General features: G+C 35.8%; 1 protein-coding gene across 11 annotated transcripts in view; it reads left to right on the top strand.

Annotated features, from left to right (window-relative positions):
- STXBP5L (syntaxin binding protein 5L) overlaps positions 1-23,465 on the top strand; it is a 177,215-nt gene that overhangs the window by 41,115 nt on the left and 112,635 nt on the right. For all 11 annotated transcript variants that reach the window (XM_052665999.1, XM_052666011.1, XM_052666006.1 and 8 more), the window contains exons 3-4: positions 19,184-19,265; positions 21,158-21,258. In XM_052665999.1, the coding sequence (XP_052521959.1) occupies positions 19,184-19,265; positions 21,158-21,258 (183 nt within the window). The remainder of the gene's footprint in view (positions 1-19,183; positions 19,266-21,157; positions 21,259-23,465) is intronic.

Below are 23,465 nucleotides of genomic sequence, written 5' to 3'. Positions count from 1 at the left end.
CTTATGGTGGGCATATGCTTCAGGCAAGTTCACGTGCACCAGTGCAAGTCTCCTCAAATGCTTAATGGGGACAGCTGTGTTTAATAGGAGTCTAGGCCTCACCTCTGAGTGTTGAAAGAGTTCCTGAAAATAGTATATCCAGTCAACAGGCATAGTAAGGGCAGACTGGTCTTCCTTTTCATGGGTGCACATTTATAACTGACAGATTTGCCAAGAAATGAAACTGTGTTCTATTCTACATATCACTGCTGTCAATGACAGCTTGTATTCGATGTGTAACATATGCTGAAACCAGGTACAGGTTCATGAGCAATATCTGGGTTATGAAGACTTGTTCTACACCAGCAGGTGAGAATTTGGAGTAGTTTTTTTTTTTGACATAAAAGTGTATTTTGCTTTTGTTTCACAGCCTCATGATAAAAGTACTGACAGCAACACAGCAGTGTGTTGCAGCAGTGAGAACGTTGTCTAGCTGCACTAGGAGGCAATGTGCATGTGGTCTTGCACTACCTGGAGCTGTGCTGTCCCCAAACTATTGAGCTTCACAAATTTTAGAGCAGTGTGGGAGCACAGCTCAACACAGGCCTCTCGCAGTATAGCAATGACGCCACAGACTCTTGGCAGATTGGCTTATGTTCTGCAGCAGGAATTCTATAGTTACTTGCTCTTTTCAATCCTATTGCACCAGCAATGTCTCAGAGGCATTTTTTTATCCCCAGGCTAAGAAAGGTAATTACAACAGATGCATCACTTCTTGTTTGGTTGTGTTTTGGTAAAAAGTGGTTTTAGACAGTGGAGTCCTTCCATTTACTTTGTGGTGGCTCCTTCCACCTTCCTTGCTGGCTGTATCCTCGTGGGGAAGATTTTCTCCTTGGTATTCTGTTCAATCCTCTTAGCCAATGGAAGTTTCCAGCTGTGGGGGGAATAGTAGGGAATGAGATACGGCTCTCCAGGAGCACGAGGCACAGGTGATAATAAAGAAAAGACTTTGTAAATGCTGAAGGTGGACTGCATAGTGTTGGAGGCAAGGCTATGTTGTGTTGTGTCCTTCCGCTCTGGGGAAATATCTGAAGCAGTGCTTTATGCTTCCCACAAGTGTAAGACTTCCTACTCTGCAGTGTTAGGGTAGCACTGCATGATTTAATAGATCTCTTCCTGCATAGCAGCTACCTCCTTCTGTTCCCTTATCTTCTTCCTAAAGGCAAATGTGGGCTGAAGAATTGGAATAACTCCTGCTTTTCCATATCTTTCACAATTGCAAAATTATCTTCAGGCTCCTCCTAAGTTTCTTATAGATTCAGACTTTTAAAGAAATTAATCTCATAGTCTAACAGTATTTGTCACCAAGCAGAATCTTCACAGACTGTGTCAACTTCTGCTTCAGCAGCCTTTACATCTTGCACATCTGAAACAATGTCTGGATCAGGTTCTGTATCAGACATCAGAGCTTGGAGAACTAATTTCAGTTCTTACCTGTGTCATTTTAAATGTACTTATAAAATTATCATAAGGATTTGTTATTGGATTGAGTGTTCTACTCTGAAAAAAATTTTCTAGATCTTTCTCAATTCTTAAATTCTTAAATTTTCTGCCCTTTTCTTAATTAAAAAGAAAAAAAGAAGTTGAAATGTATGCTATGAAAAAAAAGAATTCTCTTCTGAATGCTGCTAATCAGCAGTCAAATGGCATTAATTGACAGAAAGCATAGATACCTTCATGCTACATGAGGGACACTGAAAGCTACTACAGAAAATACTCTTAATTTCAAAAATCAGGCAGATCTTAAATGTTTTTGCCAAAAGGACAGGATCCTTTATTTGTTGTCTGCCCGGAGCTTTTCTCAGATTTTTATTTGTATGATGCAGCTGTTACAGTTGGTGAATCAGCAGCATTTTGTCTGAAGTCCAAGAAATTAATTCCCTGTTATTTTGTATATTATTGTAATTTGTTACTGATGGCCAATGAATTGTCAGCACTATGTGGGAACTCAGTGCCTAATGAAGAAACAATCACAGTTGTTAATGGTTACTTATATCTTACTTCTTGAAAAAATAGGCTGTTGTTCTTGGGAGACGTTTATATTTTAGTGCATAGCAAAAAGTTTTTCCTTACAATGTAGTTGCTTTCTTGGAAAGAAATGAATTTAATATAGTTCTCTGATGATACAATAATAATACTTTTAGACATAAGTAGTTTTTGTCTGTTTCTCAGTACTCCAGAGAAGAAAATTTAAATCACAGTCACAGCCATGAAACATGTAGAGATTTAGACCTCAAAATGACAAGTGCTATTAGAGTTGGGGAAATAATTCCTCAATGTCTTCTTGATGCTTGTGATTTTGATTACACTGTAAAGCTAGAAGTATTTTCATTAAGGAATTTTTAGTTTAGCAAAGGCATTATAGATTGAATACCATTCCTTGGATGATGCAGTCATAGAATCATTGAATTGCTTGGGTTGGAAAGGACATTAAAGCCCAGCCAGTTTCAGCAACTGCTGTGGGCAGGGCTGCCACCTACCAGCTCAGGCTGCCCAGGGCCCCATCCAACCTGCCCTGAACACCTCCAGGTATGGCACATCTACAGCTTCTCTGGGCAACCCCTTCCAGTGCATCACCACCCTCTGAGTCAAGAATTTTCTCCTAATGTCTGATCTTAATCTACCCTCTTTTGTTTTAAAAATATTCTGTCTTGTCCTTTCACTACCAGACTGTGTAAAAAGTGGGGCTCCCCCTTATTTGTACTCTTCTTTAAGCACTGGACTAGGTAAATGTTTTTTGCTGCCTTCTGCATAGAGATAGTGCTGGGTTTCATCTTTGGTTAGAAATCCATTCTTTAAATAAGACAGCTGAAATAACTGCGTTTTTCAACCACAGTGTAATCTGAGCACTCAGAAGCACTCAGATCTACCTGTCTTTTAAATCATGTAATTTTAGAAGCCAGAGCAGGGGAGAGGACGAAAAGAGCAAAATAATTAACTTTGAGAAATCTATTACTTGGACAGAAATGTCCCTGAAGTTTCCTAAAAATTTGTCTGGCAATCTCTCTCTCCTTGCTGCACAATAGCAGAGATTTCAATTATACCAACTAGCTGCAGACCATTACTCTTCTGGCAGCCTTCCTGGTTAGAAAGCATACAAGTCTAATTATAGGTGGCAGGCCAAACCACTCCAGAAACTCCAATACTTTTCTGAGTAGCAGCAGCTGCAGTTTGCATACTGAGGACTTCAGACCTTCCAACTCACAGCTCAGATTGATCTTTACCTGAAAAAAATGTGCAGAGAAAAAGAGCTGTTCTTTCCTTCTCACCTGGGGCATATTACATCCCATGGACTTAACAGTGAAAATATTAGATCTCTGTACGTGGTTGCAGCAAAAGGCCAGTAGGTTGCTTCATCTTTAGAGACAAATTCTTCTTCTCTAGATGCAGTCATTAATTTAGAGAAAGATAAAAGAATAAATACATTTCCTGTGAAAAAACAGAATGAATGCATTATTTTCTTGAGAAAAGAACACACTATGTGTGATTATTTAGGGAACTCATTTGCTTTACCAACAGGAGTGTGTTACTGGTGCTGATGTTTGAAGTTAGCCGCTTCATTAGCAGTTTAGTTTTTCATTGGTGGCTGAAGTAGGTCTGAAATCTATATAAGAACTATGTAACAAGAAGTAAGCATGTATTAGGGAAACTTTCACTGCTTTTTCTCTTCTGTTTGCCTAGTCTTTTGTGGGTTTGTTGTTGTTGTTTTTTTGTGAAACACAGCTGTAAAAATCTTGACAGATTTACAGGAGAGCTAAAAAAACCTATTTGTCTAGGTAAAATACAGTGAGAAGAACTCAGTCTGATTATTATTATTTTTTTTTTTTAAAGAAGACTGAATGATAGTTTTACTGCTTTGTACATTTTCCTTCACAGGAAGAAAATGGCTGCTCAAAAGATGGTCTGAGTTAACAGAGAAATGCATTAGGGGCTTAAAACTTAAAACTGAAGTCTGACAAATTCGAATTAGAAACTGACTTCATATTTTTAGCAATGATTATGGTTAGTCTTTGGAATGAAGTAAAAAGGAAGGATGTAGTGTCTTCATTTCTTGAAATCTTTATGATTTCTATTGCCTTTCTGAAAGACAGGCTTTTGTTATAAAAAACAACATTGCAGAGGTCAGAGAAGATCTTTTCATCACCCCTTGGAATTTCATATGTGTCTGGGGTGAGAAAGCCTTAAGAGAGACAGTGCTACAGACTTCTTTTCAGAGAACAATATTACAGAGATTTACTTTTTTTTTTTTTTTAATGTTATAATGTGAATTAAATCTGAAACATTTTTAGGGCTTCGTACTTCTGCTTGATCTACAGCTTTGTACTTAATGAACCAGCAGAAAGAGAAGAGACATCATGTATTACTGTAGAGACAAAAGTCATTTTTTTTCTGCTATTCACATTTTCCAACAAAGAAGTAAGAAAAGCTAATAGAAAAGAGCTGATGATAAAATGTTCTTTTTGTAACATTAGACAACTTTTTGTAACGTTTGACTACTTCTACCGTTTGTAATAATGCAATACGTTGCACAGTGATTTGAAATAAATTCTGTTCTTGAGGAAGTGAGAGATTCGTGGTAAATGAAGTATAAATCTAGTTTAAGTTTAATGGTCTGTCTTGGAAAAAAAAAAAAAAAGTCAAAACATACCTGAATTAACACAGGACCCTTTGGCATACAAAGTACTTGGTGTAGAGCCTGAAATTTGTGAAATCTGACTCAAACAAGGCTTAAAGCAGGATTTGCTCTTAGTTATGCTTTCCCTCCTGTATTTCTACCAGGCTTTTGACATTAGATAGATGCAGCTGCTTAGCTCTTAACTGTTTCCTTCTTTTGATGAGTTTCTTCTCACACTGATTGTGGAGCAGTGAAACCAGCGTTCAACTGTGGCATCTGCATGGTGCTGGAGGAATGGTGTTGCTGGAGATATTGCTGTAGGACAAATATTAGACTATTCTGTATGCAAAGATAATGTCTGTTATTGTAGAGGACACTGAAGCTGCCATCACTGTCTCGGATTCTCGTAGGTAAAACATAATGGATAGTGCACTGGTCGTGGTACAGGTGCAAATATGTTGAAGTCAAGAAGAAATTAAGATATTTCCTGTATTACGTAAAAGCATCACACCAGGACCCCAAAATAATTAACCAAAGGGATAACAACAACAATAAAAATCTTTCCTGTTGTATCTCTAAGTATCAAAAGTTGCTTTTTGCCTTCAGCTAATAGTAGTAATGAAGCAGAATATCCAATATGGAAGGGAATAGGAGATTTACAAATTAAATTCTTAACCCATTTTTATTTCTGGATCCTATCAATTAGCAAATAAATATAACATGGAAATAATGTGCCACGTATACATTTAATCCTCCACCTGAATGCATATAAGTCCAAGGGGCCCAATGGGATTCATGCATGTCAGGGTACTCAGAGAGCTGGTCAGTGTCATTGTGAGACATCTCTCAATTATTTTTCAGTGGACTTGGGAATCTGGCAAATATTGTTCCAACTTTCAGGAAGAGCAAGAAAAAAAGAACCTGATAATCACAGGCCTGTCAATCTCACTTCTGTGTCTGGTAAAATTGTGGAGAAAATTTTGTTGGGCATTACTGAAAAACACCTGAAGGACAGTGAGGTCATTGGAAACAGGCAGTATGCGTTCATGAGAGGAAGGTCCTATTTAACTAACTCCTTTTATGATAAGGCTACCCATCTAATTGACCAAGGGAAACCAGTTAATGTTATCTTTTTGGATTTCAGTAAAACTTTTGTTTCTCACTACGCCCTAAGGGACAAAACGTCCAGCATACGGCCAGACAGAACGTAATGCAGTGGGTTAATTGTTGATGAGATGGACACAAAGGGTTATAGTAAATGGGGTTACATCAGTCTGGTGATCAGTCACTAGTGGGGTTTCCCAGGGCTCCATTTTAGGGCCAGTTCTCTTTAATGTTTTCATAAATGACTGTAAGGTGTTTTGAGAGAGTTTGCTGATGATACTAAGTTGGGAGGAGCTATTGTCTCCATAGGGAGTGCAAAAGCTTTGCAAAGAGACGTAGACAAATTAGAGAGCTGGGAAATGACCAGCCACGTGAAGTTTAATAAGAGCAAGTGCCAGATTCTGCACCTGAAAAGGGGCAACACTTGGCTGTACATACAGTCTGGGGAATAAGATGCTGGAGAACAGCTCTGCTGAAAGATATTTGGGGGTCTTGGCCAACAGCAAATATAACATGAATCAACTGTGTGCACAGGCAGACAGGAAAGCCAACTGTATCCTGGCGGTGCGTTGAGTGCAGCATTGCTAGCCAGTTGAGAGAAATGGATGTCTAGCACAGCCTCCCCTTGAGTACTGTGTGCAGATTTGGGCACCACAGTAGAAAACTCTTGAAGGGTGTCCGAAAGCGAGCCACAAAGATGGTGAGGAGTTTAACGGGGAAGATGTTGATTTACGTGAGGAGTGGCTGAGGTACCATGGTTTGTTCAGACCAGAGTAGAGAAGATTGAGGGGAGACCTCATTGTGGCCTACAACTTCCTCATAATGGGGAGCATCATGAGGGGAAACACTGCTCTCTGTTGACTTGGGATATTCTATTATTCTATGATTCTACTGAACAGAAGTCCTTGTACTTTCCAGATGTAGCAAAATGACTGTAGTAGTTATACTCAGCAGGTAGGCTATATGTATAAATGAAAGAAAATCAGATGAGTTTGCTGTCATAAATGCAGAAAAAGAGAATAGCTTGACTTGTAAATTGATTGTAACGATTGATGTTGCAAAAGTGAGTCCTTCTGAAGAGGGTGGAGCATCCAGGTTGCCCAAAGAGGTTGTGGATGCCCCATCCCTGGAGGCATTCAAGGCCAGGCTGGATGTGGCATTGCACGTAGCAGGGGTGTCAAAACTAGATGATCATTGTGGTCCTTTTCAACCCAGGCCATTCTGTGATTCTGTGATTCTATGATTCTGTTATTCCACAATTCTATGGTAAAATTGGTAGACAGCCTTTTCTGTTGTTTAGAGTGAGCTCAGCTTTTAATTTTGGGATTTTATCATTTTACTCATTTGCAAAATAAATGTATGTTATCTATAGCACATACTTGAGTTATTACATAGATCAACAATTCAGAGATTTTAACTGTTATTTTATATATATATTTTAAAATATATTATTGTGGGTTTGTTATGTTCACTTCTGATGCTATCACTATGATTTGAGAGTACCATAAACAATAAGTCGGATTATTATTGTGCAATGAATATGAACACTGAAGATTAGAGTATCTTTGTGAACTGAATTTAAAATCTACTTTGGTGTGCATGTCTTAAAAAATAGAATCATTATTTTGTTAGAAGATCACAGAAATTTGCTGTGTAAATCTTTGTAGTCGGGGAAATGCAAATTTTAGTCCCAGAAAAGGCTTTCATGTGGTAAATTTAGAGTTACCTTATTTTTGACATAATCAGCATGTGACATGTCTGGACTTGAGCTACAGCTCCTCCTCTAGCGTTGATTATTTTCAAACAAAATCAAACAGAAGAGATATGGGTAGCAAATGTCTAATCTAGAGATTAATATCTGGTTAATTAATCTAACTAATCTAATATCTAATTAATTATTATCATGGGCAAATCAGAATTTAGGAGAAAATGTTTCAGTATAGAGTACAACAGCAGAAGTTTTCATACTCATGTGGGAGAATGAGTGCAGATGTTGGCTATTAATAAGCTGTGTAATCATAGTTTATCACACAGGAAAGCAGCTGTTGTAGACACCTATCAGTTTCAACTCTGATGCCTGTCTTTGGCAGAGAGAAGAGTACAAATCCAGTAAGAGTAAACATTTGTGTTCAGACATGATCAGTTTGGCATCATCCTCTTCTGAGGCTTTTCATCTCATTCCATTTATTTACAAATCAGGTCAGTTTTCATGCTACCAATTCAGTGCCTTGATGTAAAATGTTTTAACAGTGTAACTTTATCAAAGCTGTGGCTTATCACATATTAGGGTATGAGTTTCTCATGTTTCAGAGAAACCTGCCAGCAAACTTGGACAAAAAAACCCCTAAGTATTGTTGGTAGCTCTGAGTATATTTTGACAATACTTGTTTTAAAAAGTCGATATTCGCTGTAGACCTTCTTTTATAGCTCCTTCTTTATCTATACAGATAATGGCATTTCCCTGCACAAACATAACCTCTGAAACTCTTCACTTTCTCCTTAAAGATTTTATGTTCTTCCAAAGTACAAAAATTACAAGATGAGGAAAGCCTGTGTTGAAGAGGAATAGGATTTTTCCTTTTCTTTTCTGTTTTGTTATCCTATTTTTGTCAGGCTTATGTCAGAAAGTAATCTTTTTGTTTGATTGCCATTCCTTAATTTTTAAATATATATGGCAGCATTTTGTTTTTAATTGTTCTTTTTTTGTGTCAGTGACATTCTGGTAGAAATTACCTCAATTTTCTCCTCCTTGCAAGCACTGATATTTTTCTTTACATACTATCTTTGTATTCCTCCCCCAACAACAAACAAGCAAACAAACAAAAACCCCACATTCTTTTCATCTCCATGTGTTTGCGTGTGTATGTGAGCGAGCTAGTTTTTTCCAGCCCCTGATTCACTTGTTTAAGCTGATTTAGCAAATACATTGGGATCCTGGCCACAAAGACTTCTCTAGGGAATATGTGTGTATGATATTATATATATAAATATATATTCTATTGGAATGTTGATGTATTACTGAGCTTCAAGTATTCAAAATCTTCAGCTTGTATTGAGAAGTTTTGGGAAGTGTAAGGAGAGAAAATATGACAGTGGGCAGTGCATTTCCAGAATCACCTGGATATTTTCCTTCTAAGCAACATGGTGCTTATACATGCCAAATAGAGATAAGTACCTCTCTTATTGTGCTCTGTAACAAACTTTTGTGTTCATTTTATCTACCTTAAAATTAATCTAAATGCTGAGTATATGCTGAAATTGAAACAACTGTGGTGGGAAAAATAAAACATTGTTTTGCTGTTTAGATTAGTAAATTTGGTAAGCCAGAAACTGAATCAGGAATGTAGAGATGCAGAAACAGTGTATGTATGGAGGTTCTCTTTGTATTTTGGTTTGCTTTCAAGTCTTGAAAACAATAGAGAACTAAAAAAAATGTGATTGTTGCCATGAGTATTTGTAGGATAGTGTGGAATAAATACAGCTTCTATGTCTGTTCATTCAGTAATGATTGTTCAGGTTTAACAAAATAGCTCACAGTGCATCTCCTTGCTCAAGCTCCTGAAGAAGATTTCTGCTTTGACTTTCACATTAGTGGAGAGCCAAAGACTTTACTAGTCTGGGGATCACCCTTCCTAGTTCTGCATACAGTTTATGTACTAAAACTTCAGTGTGGCTATACAGTATTTCAAACTTCTGAAACTCAAAAGAGGAAAGGAAGAAGCTCACACAGTTTGTGTATGTGTGCACAGTCAAGTTGGATTACTCCCTGTTTTGCACCAGATTTGTTTTCTCCATTTCTACATGTATTATGGTTTCTTTTAGTGTCCCATTTGGGCTGTAAAAACTGTCTCTCCCTGAAGAAAACATTGTGGTTCATGTTGTGCTATGTGGTATCTGCAGCTGTCTGAAGTGGATCACAACAGTTGTAGATCTTGACAAATATTACAGCAATCATAAAACAAGGCTGGATTAATAGTAATCCAGCCTCAAGATTCTCCACTGTCTCTCCTCATCCTGTAGAGGGAGGTTTGGATTATTAGAAGCGGCCTATTGCTGTCAGTTACCTAGCATATCCTCAGCATGAAAACTGTGCTTCAGCTGTGGCAGTTTTGGTTCTCAGATTCTACAAAGCATAATCCTTGGATGAAGGCAGAGATCTCAGTCTTTTTAATTTGAATTGCCAGAGCTTCTTGATTTTCATCCAAAAAGATCTAGAATTGGGTTATTATGAAGCTAATGTTGTGTGGCAGTTTCTGCAACAGTGTTTTGCTTCACTGAAACATGCAGATTTTTAGTAAATGGCATGGAAAAAGTGGGATCCTAGAAGATATCTGCTATGTCTGTTCTATTTCCAGAAGTAAACAGTCTTTTCTTCAAATGCTAACACTTTTTGGAAGTTGCTCAGTACTCACCAACTTTGCTTTCAAATCCTTACTAATTTTTAACCCATGTTAAGTAATGTGTTTGTATATTTTAATGCACATAAAACATAAATGCTCGGTACAGCTGTTATCAAACATAAACATAGTTTGTGGAAAGTGCTTGGTTAAAGTAGAAAAATCATAGTTCATGTCCATTTACACCAAAAGGACTTCATAAAATGCAACTTAACCAGCTGCTAGTTGTGCATTTAATGTAATTTAAATTATTAACTGTTGTCTGTGGTGTACTTTATTTCAAAATTTGATAGAATAGTTATTTGGCACATGGGAGGTTATAAAAGTGGTGAAATATAGGTAACATTTAATCTGTATCTTGCACGAGATGAAGAGGAACACCTCTTCCATAAAATTTGTTGCTGAAAACTTTTCTTAAAAAGAAGTTGACTGTCTGATATTTGAGATGCCTTTTAAGATACGTACATTTATAATGTAATAGTACTGAACTGAATGTAAAATAAGATCTGCATGTTTTTTAGTGAAATTTTGTCAAACTAAATAATTTTCTTAAATTACAACATTTTTTAAAAATTCTGTTTATTCAGGCACGAGTAGCTTTGTTGCCAGTTTTTTTCTATTACTGATAGCAATTAAGAGTTCCTTTGTGTTTTATATGTCTCTTCTGAAGAATGAAATTCTAGATTAACATACTCCATTATTAAATGTCAAAAATACTGGTTTGTAAAAATATTGAGTATTCATACAGGTTAACTGAAGCATTTGGAAATGTTATTCATCTCTTTTTCTGGGGCACTTTAAGTTATAAAATTATTTCATAATTTAGGCAACACTGCACTGCCTAAGCAGAATGTGGTGCATGACCTCAGCATCTTTCTTTAGCTGGATAAATACTGAAATGTCTGAATGAAAGTCTTAAAAGTCAGTGTATCTTTTTGCTTATTGATGTTATAAAGCACATTCCTTGGAGCAGTGGAAATGCTGAAGTCAAGCAAATTAAGCTCTAAACCACTTATCAGTTGAAAAGCCTGAGTCAAGATCAGGTGCTGTCATTCTCAATGCATTAGCACCTGTGTATTAGTGGGTTTGTTGGTTTTTTTCCCCTGAGAGATTGTATAATACATCTCTGTAAGGATATACATTGTTATGCATACAACTCTATTTAAAAGGTTTTCTGTGATGCTGTCCATGGAGTTTTTTTGACATATTACTGAGTAAGACTGAAGATGAATCATCACTGGGTATCATCGAGCAGTCCGCTTTGTCTTCGGTCCCTTAGGCTTATATGTTTACTGTGTCTTTTACTGTTTCTCTCCAGTATATTTGGAGAACTCACACAGTGTTGACTTAATTTGATTTATAGAAGAGAATATATATAATATTATATTATTATTTTAATATAATATTTATTATTATTTATATATTATTATTATTTTACATATTATAAGATTATAATATCATAATATTATTATAACTTATAAGAGTATATATAAAAGAGTACTTACAGTAAATCTGTGAATCAGAACGCAGTATTTAACAATTGTGAATCAAACTTGAAACAAAGCAGATTAATTATAGAAAGCCTTTATTTTGTGCATAAAATTTTTTCTTGTTGTTACGATCCTCATAATTTCATGGATAATCATTTCACCTTTTCGGTAGACATTTTCCATTTTTCATTTCAATTCTATTGATTTGTTGACCAGCCTAAGCAAATTAGGTTCAGGGGGGAACCTTATCACCTGATAAAACTAAAAAACAAGACATTCTTACTGCAGGACTGATGCTTGAGAGCACAAAAATGGCCCAATTTAATAGCTATACTTATACTACCAACTGGGAGATAGGCAGCAGTATATTAAGTGTGGATAGAAGAGCTTGTCCTAAAGATCCTTGAACTCCTTCATTGCTAATGACATACAGAACCGTGATGTGTGAAATACCTGACATCAATAATTGGTCAGAAGTAAACAGGACAACCTTTAATTATCCTACAAATGCTGGACAAAGAAGCTTTTTTTCCCTATATCTGTATTAGCTAAGTGTTTAATGAAACTGTCAGATAAGAGGGAACATTATTTAATCATCTGTTTTCATCTCCAACAGAATTGGCCATATTTGAAGTCCAACGGGCTGGGGGATAATATTCAATCTTGTTTCAAAGGTTTCCAGTAATGGCTAATTGCTGTCACTGTTTAAAAGAGAAAGTGCCATGTGTATTCTCAAGCACTTTCCTGCCACGGATTAAGGTTTAATAGATTATTTTAGTTGTATAACTTCCCCATAGCAACTACAGGAGAAATTAATTTTTGGCAAAATGGCTCTCTATTTTTAGAGGCATTTAGTTTGACAGGTCTTTTGACCTTTTTTAGAAAGACTTATTAGGTGATTGCTTTTCATCTTCTGTTCTTGCTTGTTCTTTGTAAGTGGCAGCCGTAAGGAAAATCGGCACCTGGCAATCACTTACAAAATGCTAAAAATTCAGCAACCACTTAAAGAAGTCTGTGCTGTAAGAAAATGTGAGAATTCTTTATGTGAAACATATACGAGTATGAGAATTCATTTCTATTAATCCTGTGTAGAACTTATATTGACAGCCTTACTTCAAGAGCACAAACAAAACTTCCTAAAATCTCCTTTCAGCCTAGCAAGCAATATGGTCAGACATACTGACAACCACAAGGATAAACAAATACTAACACAGTGGTCATGCTTACCTTTTAAGGTCAATATTTTTCAGTATTAAATAGTTATAGGTAGTTGTATTTTTTTTATCAGTAACTGTATATATTGTAATCCATATATGTGGAGTTATGTATTGAGTATATGGAGATGTATGTAGCAAATACTGTGTTAAATATTAATATCTGAATGCTGTGAAATAGGAATTTAAAAATGGCTAAATTAAAGCTACATGTCTGCTTTCTGTTGTAAGATATTACGAGGCTTCCATCTGTGCATATAGGTGGCCAGTGGATTGTATGTTTTACAGGCCCCTCAAAAAGGCAGTAAGTGGGATAAAATTTAGTTTTAATATCATTTTTCTTTTTATCTGTGTCTCTATATGGCGTTATGTAGGCACTTAGCTATGTTAAAGTGATTTGCTATCTTTAGGATGTTGCAAAATACCCAGCCTTCTCATTTGTAGCTCAGTTTAGGTTTCCATAACCTTCAGCATGTGTTAGTCCGGAGTTAATCTCTTCCAATGTGTTCATTCACTCTGTAGCTTTCAATCAGAAGTGATTATAAACCAGCTTTACAGATTTCTCAAAAACAACAGTACTTGTGAGTATAATAAATATACTGTTCACTCACATAGACAGATAATAGTTTGCACTTGTTGTAGCCTTTCTTGTTTTATCTGTGTTAGCAAGCTTCCTGAAAAAAAGGAAGCCTCCTATAAATGCAAACTCTTTGTTAATAGAATTTGTTACTGCCACAAGAAGTACAACCTCAAAATATTGAGCTTTCAAAGTGGCTGCCTAGCAACATAGAGCTTTTACAGGCTAGCAGCTAAATGGCTCCTTTTTGGAAAAGAATTTAGGGCTAGCTGGTTTCACACAAATAGCTTGTATGAAGTCATTCCCCTTCATGCTATTTGCAAAATGTTGCTAAAGTCATTGCCTCAGAATGTGTTTGCTTATGAACATGTTTCCTTTTCGAGGTTTAGGATTGATTGAAATCAATCACATAGTGATCATATCTGTTTTTCATTTCTAGAACAGATGATTCCTAAAGTATCAAAGATATTTTGACATAATCTTACAAAACTAATAGCCCTATGAGTGGTGGCATTGCTTTTCATATCTGCAGATATTTTGAGCAATAAAACAGCCCCTAAATTCATTGGAATCAGAAAAATTGAGAAGTGTTGATGTAGATTTGCATCCAACTTGTACTAATGGTCACTGATATTTTTTGTAGCGTTCTTCCAGCTATCCAGCTGCCATTAAATACTGTCTATCTGTACATTGTTTATCCTGGAAGAAGTCAAAGTTGCAAATCTTTAAGCCTTTATATATCATAACTGATGTTCTGCTGTTCCTGTGATTGCTGTAATTTGTATGCATGAATGGAGAAATCTATGTCAAGAAAAATAAACAAGACAGAGGCAATTTTAGACCAAAAGCTCATGCTTACTGGGTGCCCAAACGTTTGTCTGTCTAGCACTTAGCAGTGCTAGAGAGCAGCCAATCATAGCAGATAATTCACCTTTTCTTTGCAGAGGGGAAAAAAAGAAGCTCTTTATTAGAACAGCTGGATAAACTCAAGACATAATGAATCTCATTGTAAAACTGAATACTTCTATATTTAAAACAAACAAGAGGAAGACAGTGCTGGGAGTTATTGTTTGATAACGCAGTTTGCAGTGAATCCACAGCGCATGGAAGGTCATGTGGGTGTGACTGGGTTTCAGGTCATTTTTAAGGAACTCACTGAGCTCAATTACATGTGGTTAATAGCATGAGGGTTGTGAGGGGGCATTATTTTTTATAAAGCAATTTAGAATTCTTAAAAATTATAAAAATATGATTGCCCAATAAAATGCTGTGTGCTTTGCATTGTATGAAATCAGTCAGCATTAAGATTGTGTGGCTCTGTTTTCCATATCTTAAAGAAGATTACAAAAATTATAAAGCATCCAGGCAAAAAAAAGATCAGAACTACTCAAGATCTAGCAAAACTACTATGTGACATGATAATAAGGCAGCTTAGAGTTTTGTGCTTGTATTCATGAAGGAGATGGATAATATATAACCTATCACTGTTTCTAAGTACCTACAGCAGGAAACTTCTGCTAATAGAAAGTTATTTAATTTAGCATAGAAAGGCATAATGTGATCCAAAAGCTTGAAACTGAATATACGTGTATTGATTCTACATATACTTTCTTCATAGTGAGGATAACTGAAGACTGGAGCAATACTCTTCAGAAATCATGGATTCTCTGTAGTTTGAAATGTTTAATGGAAGATACAGTACCTCATAGAAAGAGAAAAAAAATATCTGGAAATCCATTTGAAATGCGGAAATATAGGACTGTGGCATTTGTTTTTACCAGAACATGTGCTATCATTACTATACTGGGAATAAGTGTATGAGAGGCTTAAAGGGATTCCAGGAAGGAACAGTAAAACTCAATATTCCAGGAACTGCATATGTCTACGTCTGGAGCTGCAAATCTAGATGATAAACTTTGATGTTAAGGCAATGTTATGTTTTCATAGTTGTTATCTTTTGACAAAATCTTTCAGCATTTTATATTTTGACAGATACAGCTGATTAGCCCAGTGGCTGCTTTAGCTAGCTAGTGACGTGATTGAATCATCTGAGTATTTTATTCACTAGCTATTCTGTTGAATACTTTGTGGCTTTTTAAATTGATAAACCACTCAAATCACTCAAGTCAGCAGCAGGTCTTCTGCAAGAAAATGCTGTCCTATATTCAAATAACACGCTAAACCACTTTTACAGTTGGTTTATGTAATAGTGTATCACCAGCCCACAAGCATCTGCTCTTAGAGTGCTGCATATTGAGTAGGAACTCAAACATGTACTAGTCAGTGCAAATCAAATGACAGGACACCCTACAGTCAGCAGTGCTACTTCTACTGTACCCCACAGCTGCACTCCCATATCTGAGGGAGTAGGCAAAAATATTAAAGGCTAGGAGAATGTGTTGGGTTTTTTATTATTCAGGAATGTTTTCATACTTCAAACTGACACCCTTTTGACTGCTGAGGAAAAAGATTCAGATGACTCTTCAGCTTCTCTTCTTTATATAGCTACAGGAGGAATCTGAAGTATTGTAAACAGCATAGTTCAGGGGAGTTCATGTGTGATGCCTGTAACATGAATAGTATGTGGAAACATTCTCTGAAAAACTATTGCATACAAGTGAATACAGTGCAAAATACCGTGTTTCACAAATTCAGATTTTAAAACTAGGATTACAGGTTACAGTGTTACTACTGTCACGCTTGATTCATGTGATTCTGGTTGTACTTGTTTTACTGTAAGTCCCAACAGACTCAGACAGTTTTCATCATTTTCCCTTTTATGTACAAATTAGTATAATCTGGCATGTCTGTAAAGGCCCTTGAGAGATCCAATGTACTGATAAGAGAGAATAGCCAGTGACTGGTTTTTATCCTTGAAAATCATGATGTCTACCTTGAGGTATTCAAATCTATTAAAATTAGTCTTCTCTTCCAGTATTTTCAGAAATATTACACTCTCTCTGTTAGTTAAGTCATTATTTAATTAAGTCATATAAAGGCAAAATAAAAGAACAAATTCAGTCCAAAGCCTTCATTGTTACTACTTCTGCTGTATGTCCTGGTGGAGTACACTGGTATGAAAAGATTCAGTGAGGTATGGTTTATTCCTCCATGCTTGGCAGCAAAGCATAAAGTTTGCAGAAGATAAGATGAAGTGCCAAGAACATGTGCCAAATCATAATATGTCTTCAGCTCCTTCTGCTGGAAGGATCTCAACACAGCTCCCAGAATGTTTGAAAACCACCATCAGTCAGTGATAATGCTTCTATTTAAGTAAGCATCGGTCCTTACTTCAGGGCAATTGGCCAGACTGAAGCAGACAGCATAATTTCTCTCTCATTTTAGTAATTTGTGAAGTATTTCAGGATGAACACTTAGGCAAATAGATGTGAATTATTGGAGAGTGCTTTGTTTGTTTGGGATATGCTGAATGAAATAATTGACTTTGTTAGAATGTTTCCCAGAAAGCTTATTTAGCACGATACTGATGCTGAAAGTTGATAGCTGCTTACTCGGGACAATACCAGCATAATTTTCATTAAGGACAATCATTAGCTACCGTCATGGATTTATATTGCATATAATGCTTAAGTTGAAGTCATAGAATGATGCAGAAGTTCAAGCTGGAAGGGACTTAAAAATCATCTAGATCCAACTCCCATTGGATCAAAATTTCCACTCGATTTAAAATCAACAAAGGAATTGTTTGTTCTCTTTGTTGGATGATTGGTCTGTGGGTTGGTATGTTTTGGCAGAAGTATTAATTCCTTTTCCATTACAGAGAATATAAAAAATGAGTACTACAGAGAAGTAATTAAAAATGGATGGAGGAATTACTATCAACCCTTAGAATGTATAATAGACTACTATATATCTTTACTGTTCATTTAAAATAGGTTGTTTAAAAGATATGCTGCTTCATGCTGTTTTAATGGTTGTGATTTTGCTCAGAACTGCAGTTTGAGAATAAGTGGCATATAGAGTTTTTTCTCTGTTCTTACTGTCCACGGAAATTACAACAGATACAAAGTCCCCAGTCACACTACTTGATAGAACAAATTCTCAGCTACAAAACACTCTTTTTCAACATAGTCACCACCATTAGTTATGCATTTTCTACAGCAATGAACAAAAGCCCGCATGCTACACTCATAAAAATCTGCTCCAGTGGAGGTGACCCACTGTTGCTGCTGCTTCTGCTGAAACACACCAGCCACTGCCTCACTGCCTCCAGAAACATTCAGCAAGCATTGATGAATGTCAGTAGGTGCCATTTTTCCACATGGAGGAATTCTGTGACAAACTTTTGTTTCATGTGCACTTCTATGTCAGATGCCATTTTGTCAGACTGCCCCTCTGCTGCCATCTGTCATCTGGTAAAAAAGAATAATGGCGTATTGTCAAGAATGTTCAACCTGGACTTCCATACCACCAGTATCCACCTTTGACTTTGTGGGCCAACATAATAAAATAAGAGGCATTCCTTTGGAGCAGCCCTCATATGCTCTTTTCCCTACAGTTTTCTAGTAGACCATTTGTGCAGAGTAGAGCGCAAGTCTTTCCAGGTCAGAGGTCTCCAATTAAAATGTTTCTGTAACAACTGAAAAAGGAATTTTTTGGATACTTTCAAGTTTTAGCTCTCTAATTTACTAATCTGTAGAGTTTACATCTTTGTACCTCATTTCAGAATAGTCTACTGCAAGTTTCTTCACTTTTGAAAGGGAAAGTAAAGATCATTCTGTTCTGACCACTGCCTTCGGTATTGGTAGATCACTGGCATTTTTGTGCAGGATTTTATGATTTGGTCATATACAACAAGATAAGCCTTATCTTGTAAAATCTTTTTTTCTATTTATTTCATAATGCTTGCTGTCATTAATGCATGTGGAGTTGTTTCACTTCTTTCATACGACAATATTATTAATAAGGTCACGTTTCATATTCCTCTTTTGCTTTACTTTCTGCCTGGTAATATTCTGGAACAGCAATTTATTGTTGAACTCTCTGACTCTGACTGGAAATGCTATAATCTGACTTGGCAGATTTTAATTTAGTGCAAAAGGAAAAGATCTAAAGAGAACAGATAAAAAACTGTATCTGGGCAACAAGATGTTTCTGCAAAGGAATACATCAGTGTTAATTTTGAGTAACCCAGTTAAGTTGCCACTGTGGTTTCACTTGGGCTAAGAATTGGTCTAGGCAATGTAGTTCTGAGCTGGACTTGGTTATCTGTGGAGCATTGTATTGTACTGTGTTGATGAGACAGAGCAATAGTTAGTTGTATGTGAGCTTTTTACATGAGTGTAATGACTAATTGTAAAAAGCTTTTTCTCAGATTCAAAAAAGAAAGCCTGCAGAACTGCAATGACCTTAGTTCTAAATTATTAACTAAATAATGTTTTCATAAGCACAAAAAGCTGATACATTCATGTGTTGAATGAACCACTTAGGTGTTCTAGAAACTGAAGAGGCATCCTGCTGAATTTTTGTAATTTGTGCTTTTTTTTTCTCAGAGGAAAGAGAACAGGCAGTAGCAAATCACTCACAATTGCACATGTTTCTGACTGATGGTGTTGATACTTTAATTAGAGCAGTGGGAAGTCAGCTTGAATTCTTTCGTTTTACAGAAAGCAAGAAGAATTGAGGTTAATTAAAGGTTAATTAGAGATGAATTGATAGTTCCATTTTTTTTTCTTGTCTTTTGGTGATAACAGAAATGTTAGAATCCTTGACTTTGATGACAACAGATTGGGTAGGCCTGGTGTTGATTGCTACTGCCAACATGAAAGTGGTGCTGCAGTCCTACAGCTCCAGTTCTTAATCAATGAGGTAAGTATATATTTACTTGAATTCTTCTATGTATGTTTAGTTGAATAAGGCAATTGGTGTATTGTAATTCAGTGATACAACTTTTCCTGTTGAGAAATTGTGCCAACAAGTAAGTGGCATACATCCAGAGGACGTTCATCATGCAGACTTCTAGAAGACTATTCTTGTGACTGCACGCCAGGAAAACTGTAATGTTTATTTACATCACTATAAAGTACTAAACAAAAAGTAGTCAATACATGAATGTTTGCAGATAGATGTAAAATCCATTCAATTACTGAATATGCTACACAGCTCTGTTTCAAATAGCAGTTAATAAATGAATTACCTTTTTGTGTGGAAAAATATTGATGATAATTATCTAAAAGCTCAATAGATGTGGACATGCTGCTATTTGCAGTAAAAATGAGCAGCTGCAGGGATTATCAATCAAACAAGCATGCTTAGCCTTTCTACATGGCTTGTCAAAATCAAGTTCGGATGATGTAAAGAACAGTACGAGACTATAACTTGCTCTATCAGAAGGTCTCTGGAGATAGTAATGCTCAAGAAGACTTGCTGAGCCTATAAATCTACTCAGCAGATTGTTTTCAGTATCTCATAACTTGACAAAATTATGACATAGTCTTAGTTCAGTTTTCATTAGTTTTCTTCCCTAATGTATGAAAACACTTTTGACAATTTCAAATCCTCAAAGCTATTAGAACTTGTCAATTAAAGGGCTTGGGTTTTGGTGTTTTGCTAGTTTATTTTTTAAAACTCAGAAGTATTTTTGTTCTGAGCTTGTTTGGAAAAGTGCCTGAACCACTAAAAGTAATGAAAGAAGACTGAAACTTCAGAAATAATTCTTTATAAAAGGGCTGGAAAAGTGTTGGGGGAAAAAAGGAGCCAATATTTGAATGATCTGGTCCTTTGTGACCAGCAAGAACTGTAAAATGTAAGATTATTTTGATTTCTGTGGTGGAGATTCAACCTCTGTCATTAGTCCAAACTCTTTGGGAGATGACAATTAAAGCATGGATTATATTGTATTAGAGAAGTCTTACTTTCATAAGTTGCATTTACACGTCAGCATTGAAAGAAACAGTTGCTAGGATTAGGAAAGAAATCTGATATGCAAGAAGGGAACTTTATGCCTTATCAAACCATCATAGTTGGTATTATCTGAGCGTTCAGTCACGTCCTCCCCATTTGCCAAGATAAAGCATTGTCTACTGTTTGAGCAACGTCCAGTTCCTCTATGCCATAGGAGCACATAGGGATTGAGCCTTTCTATCAGATGTGATTTGACATGTAACTGTAGTAACCCTACTGATACAGCAGCAGATACCTGCCTCAACAGACATTTTCACTTGGCTTTGCTGTTGTATGGTATGGTTCTTGAGGATCAGACTCAGAACCAGACTTCAGAGTATTTCTGATCTGTAGCAAAGACACCATCCTTTTGTCTACATCTCTTTTGTCCTGTCCTTTTGATACCTGTCCCTATGTTCTCTTACCTGCATCTTTTCACAGTTCCAGTTGTGAACTTCATGTTGTCTTCATATGGCTACTGTATTGTGCTTGGCATTGTCATTTGTTTGTATGTCCCTTTTTCCTTTAGTTATACCACTCATACTCACCTTTTAAAATAAGTACTGGCTGTCCTTCTTTTCATTAATCTCTATGCTTGTGTGGAAATCTGTGGGAGTTTGCATGTATAACTTTAGTTAGAAGCTTGAATTTGTATTTTAAATTGATGGAGTTTTAATTTATATTCTTACAGAAGGAAGCAAGTATTTCTCATAAATTGTACTGTTTTCTACAGAGAGATCATTTTAGCAGTGAGAATGACTTGAGAATAAGACAGACCCCATAGCAGACTGACATGTGCCGTATTTTGTCTGTTCTAGGGTGCTTTGGTCAGTGCATGTGCAGATGATACGCTCCATTTGTGGAATCTCAGACAGAAACGACCAGCTATCCTCCATTCTCTGAAGTTTAACAGAGAACGGTAAGACTATATAAGACAAAATAAAAATATTGTTAAAAAAAAACACACTTATTTTCCAGATTTTTAGTAATACCTTTGTCTTTCTACAGGAAGGTATAATGTTGTCCTGAGATTTTTTCCCTCCGTTGTTTGAACCTTGTATTCATAGAGCAAAAACTTTGCTTTCTCTTTCTACAGCCTTCTCAGAGCTAGACGAAGTGTAGCTATTCTTTTGTCAGATGTTTTTCATTTGACCTTCTATTTACTTGAATTGGTGTGAGCAGTGGTATGGTTGCTGCATTTGAAGACCAGACACAAAGCACTGTGATCCTTTGAGGCTGACCTGTTGTTCAGTCCTTGGCAGAATACCTTAACTGACTGTAACACAGGATTTGTTTTTCTCTACTGAAGCATTTTATTTTTATAAAATACTGTAATTTTAGCAGAAATCAATTGTGAATTTATGAAACTACATAATTGACAAGTGAATCAGTCTCCTTTTCTAAATTTTGCTTTATCAGTACCAAATTGTAAAAACTTTGCTGAAAATAGATTTAATGAGTGATTGTTATTTTCAAACTCAGACAAACAGAAACTGAGTACTTTAATCTGTATTTAGTCACTCAAATAAAACTTGCTACAATATTATGGAGACAGAATGCTATTTTTGTATTAATATTAAGAAAAAGTTCTGCGTTTCTGTAAGGAAATTCAGTTACTATTTGGAAGAACATGTTTCAGAGGATAAATGTAGCAGGGTTTTTTTGAGGGGGAGTAGTTATTCCATTCTTCATCTTTGGGATCTGTTTGTTTTTGAGTTGGAAGACATAGCTATAGTGCATAATATGGTTTAGAATGGAAGTTCAAGTGATGCTGTAGTTCTCTCAATATATGCGTTCAGTGTTTCTTCAGATACAGCAGCTTCTTTTTTAGGTATTAATGTATTTTCTTTTGCACTGGTGAAAGATGTCAGTGCTTTACCAAGACTGTGAAGAAGCAGTCTCATCAAAGCTTTAGCTGCAACAAATCTGAAAATTCTTATGGAAAGAGAGTTTTTATTTGTTGTTTTTTTTATTCCAATATACATCACATTGTCATTGAATTAATTAAGTTGTAGATTTTTAAAGTTTATTTATTTATTTATTTATTGCTAAGAAAGAAAATGCAATATCCTGATTCTGAAGATTCCATAACCATAAACAGGAGTATATCAAGTGATTTGGAACTGGATGAGAGAGGATGAGAAAAATTATAGTTGTCATCTTACTTATGTTGAAATATTTCAATCTTAGTATTCTCATCAAGTACATAAATCATTCACAATTTGTTGGTAAGTCTAAATGCTGTATCCTAGTATACCATGGTCTGATTCTTCCAGCCAACAATCTTTCATACAACCTAATGTATCAGCATTTAGAAGAATGCAGTGTCTGTTCAGCTGTTTGCCTGTCATTTCTTAGACCAGCATGATCATGGCTATATCAGAATTTTTGGATGAAATGAAGACATGTATTTGGGCTGTGCTTGGAGCAAAACATTCCTCTTTATATTTACCTGAACTTTCTTTTGCTTCTGACAGCCTAAAGCACAGGGCAAAATATTTGGAAGCAAGTTATTTGGAATGCTGGAAAAAATTGAATTATTATATTATATATTTTTTATTTAAGAAGCATTTTTGAGCTGCGATTTAAAAGGATCTGGGCGTATAGCTATTTGTAACAAACACACAGCTTGTTATATTTCCTTTTGTCAAAATGTAGTAAGTTGTGATTAAATATATATTTACTAGTTCTTTTATGCATATGTTAAATTACTGGTACAATCACTGCCATTTAAATCACTTTATTAGCACATTAAAGACTGTGAGGCAAATATCCAGATAAAGTGTTATATAATGCTGTCAAATAAGTAAATCCAGTTTTAAATTACAATAGAACTTTCAACAAGTATGAAGAAATTATATTGTGGGCAGTTCTTCACTTCTGAGGGCTCTGTAACGCTGCTATAACTTCTTAGCTTTCTGTGTTCAGGCACTTGATTCCAGAGTGAAATCTCTTCAGTTTTATTACTTTTTCTTTTAATGTAGATATAAATGAATTTTACATAACCAATCTTGTGTTTTCAATTTTCTACGTTATGTTTTCTATAATGTCAAAGCCATCGTTAACCCTCTCATTAAATTTTAGCATTTCTCTGTATAAATGTCTAATGGATTTCAGTCTAAAAAA

Source organism: Tympanuchus pallidicinctus, unplaced genomic scaffold (genome assembly GCF_026119805.1).
Source record: "Tympanuchus pallidicinctus isolate F22 unplaced genomic scaffold, pur_lepc_1.0 scaffold10, whole genome shotgun sequence".
NCBI lineage: Eukaryota > Metazoa > Chordata > Aves > Galliformes > Phasianidae > Tympanuchus > Tympanuchus pallidicinctus.
Note: the sequence above shows the minus strand (reverse complement) of the source record. Positions and strands in the feature narration are given on the sequence as shown.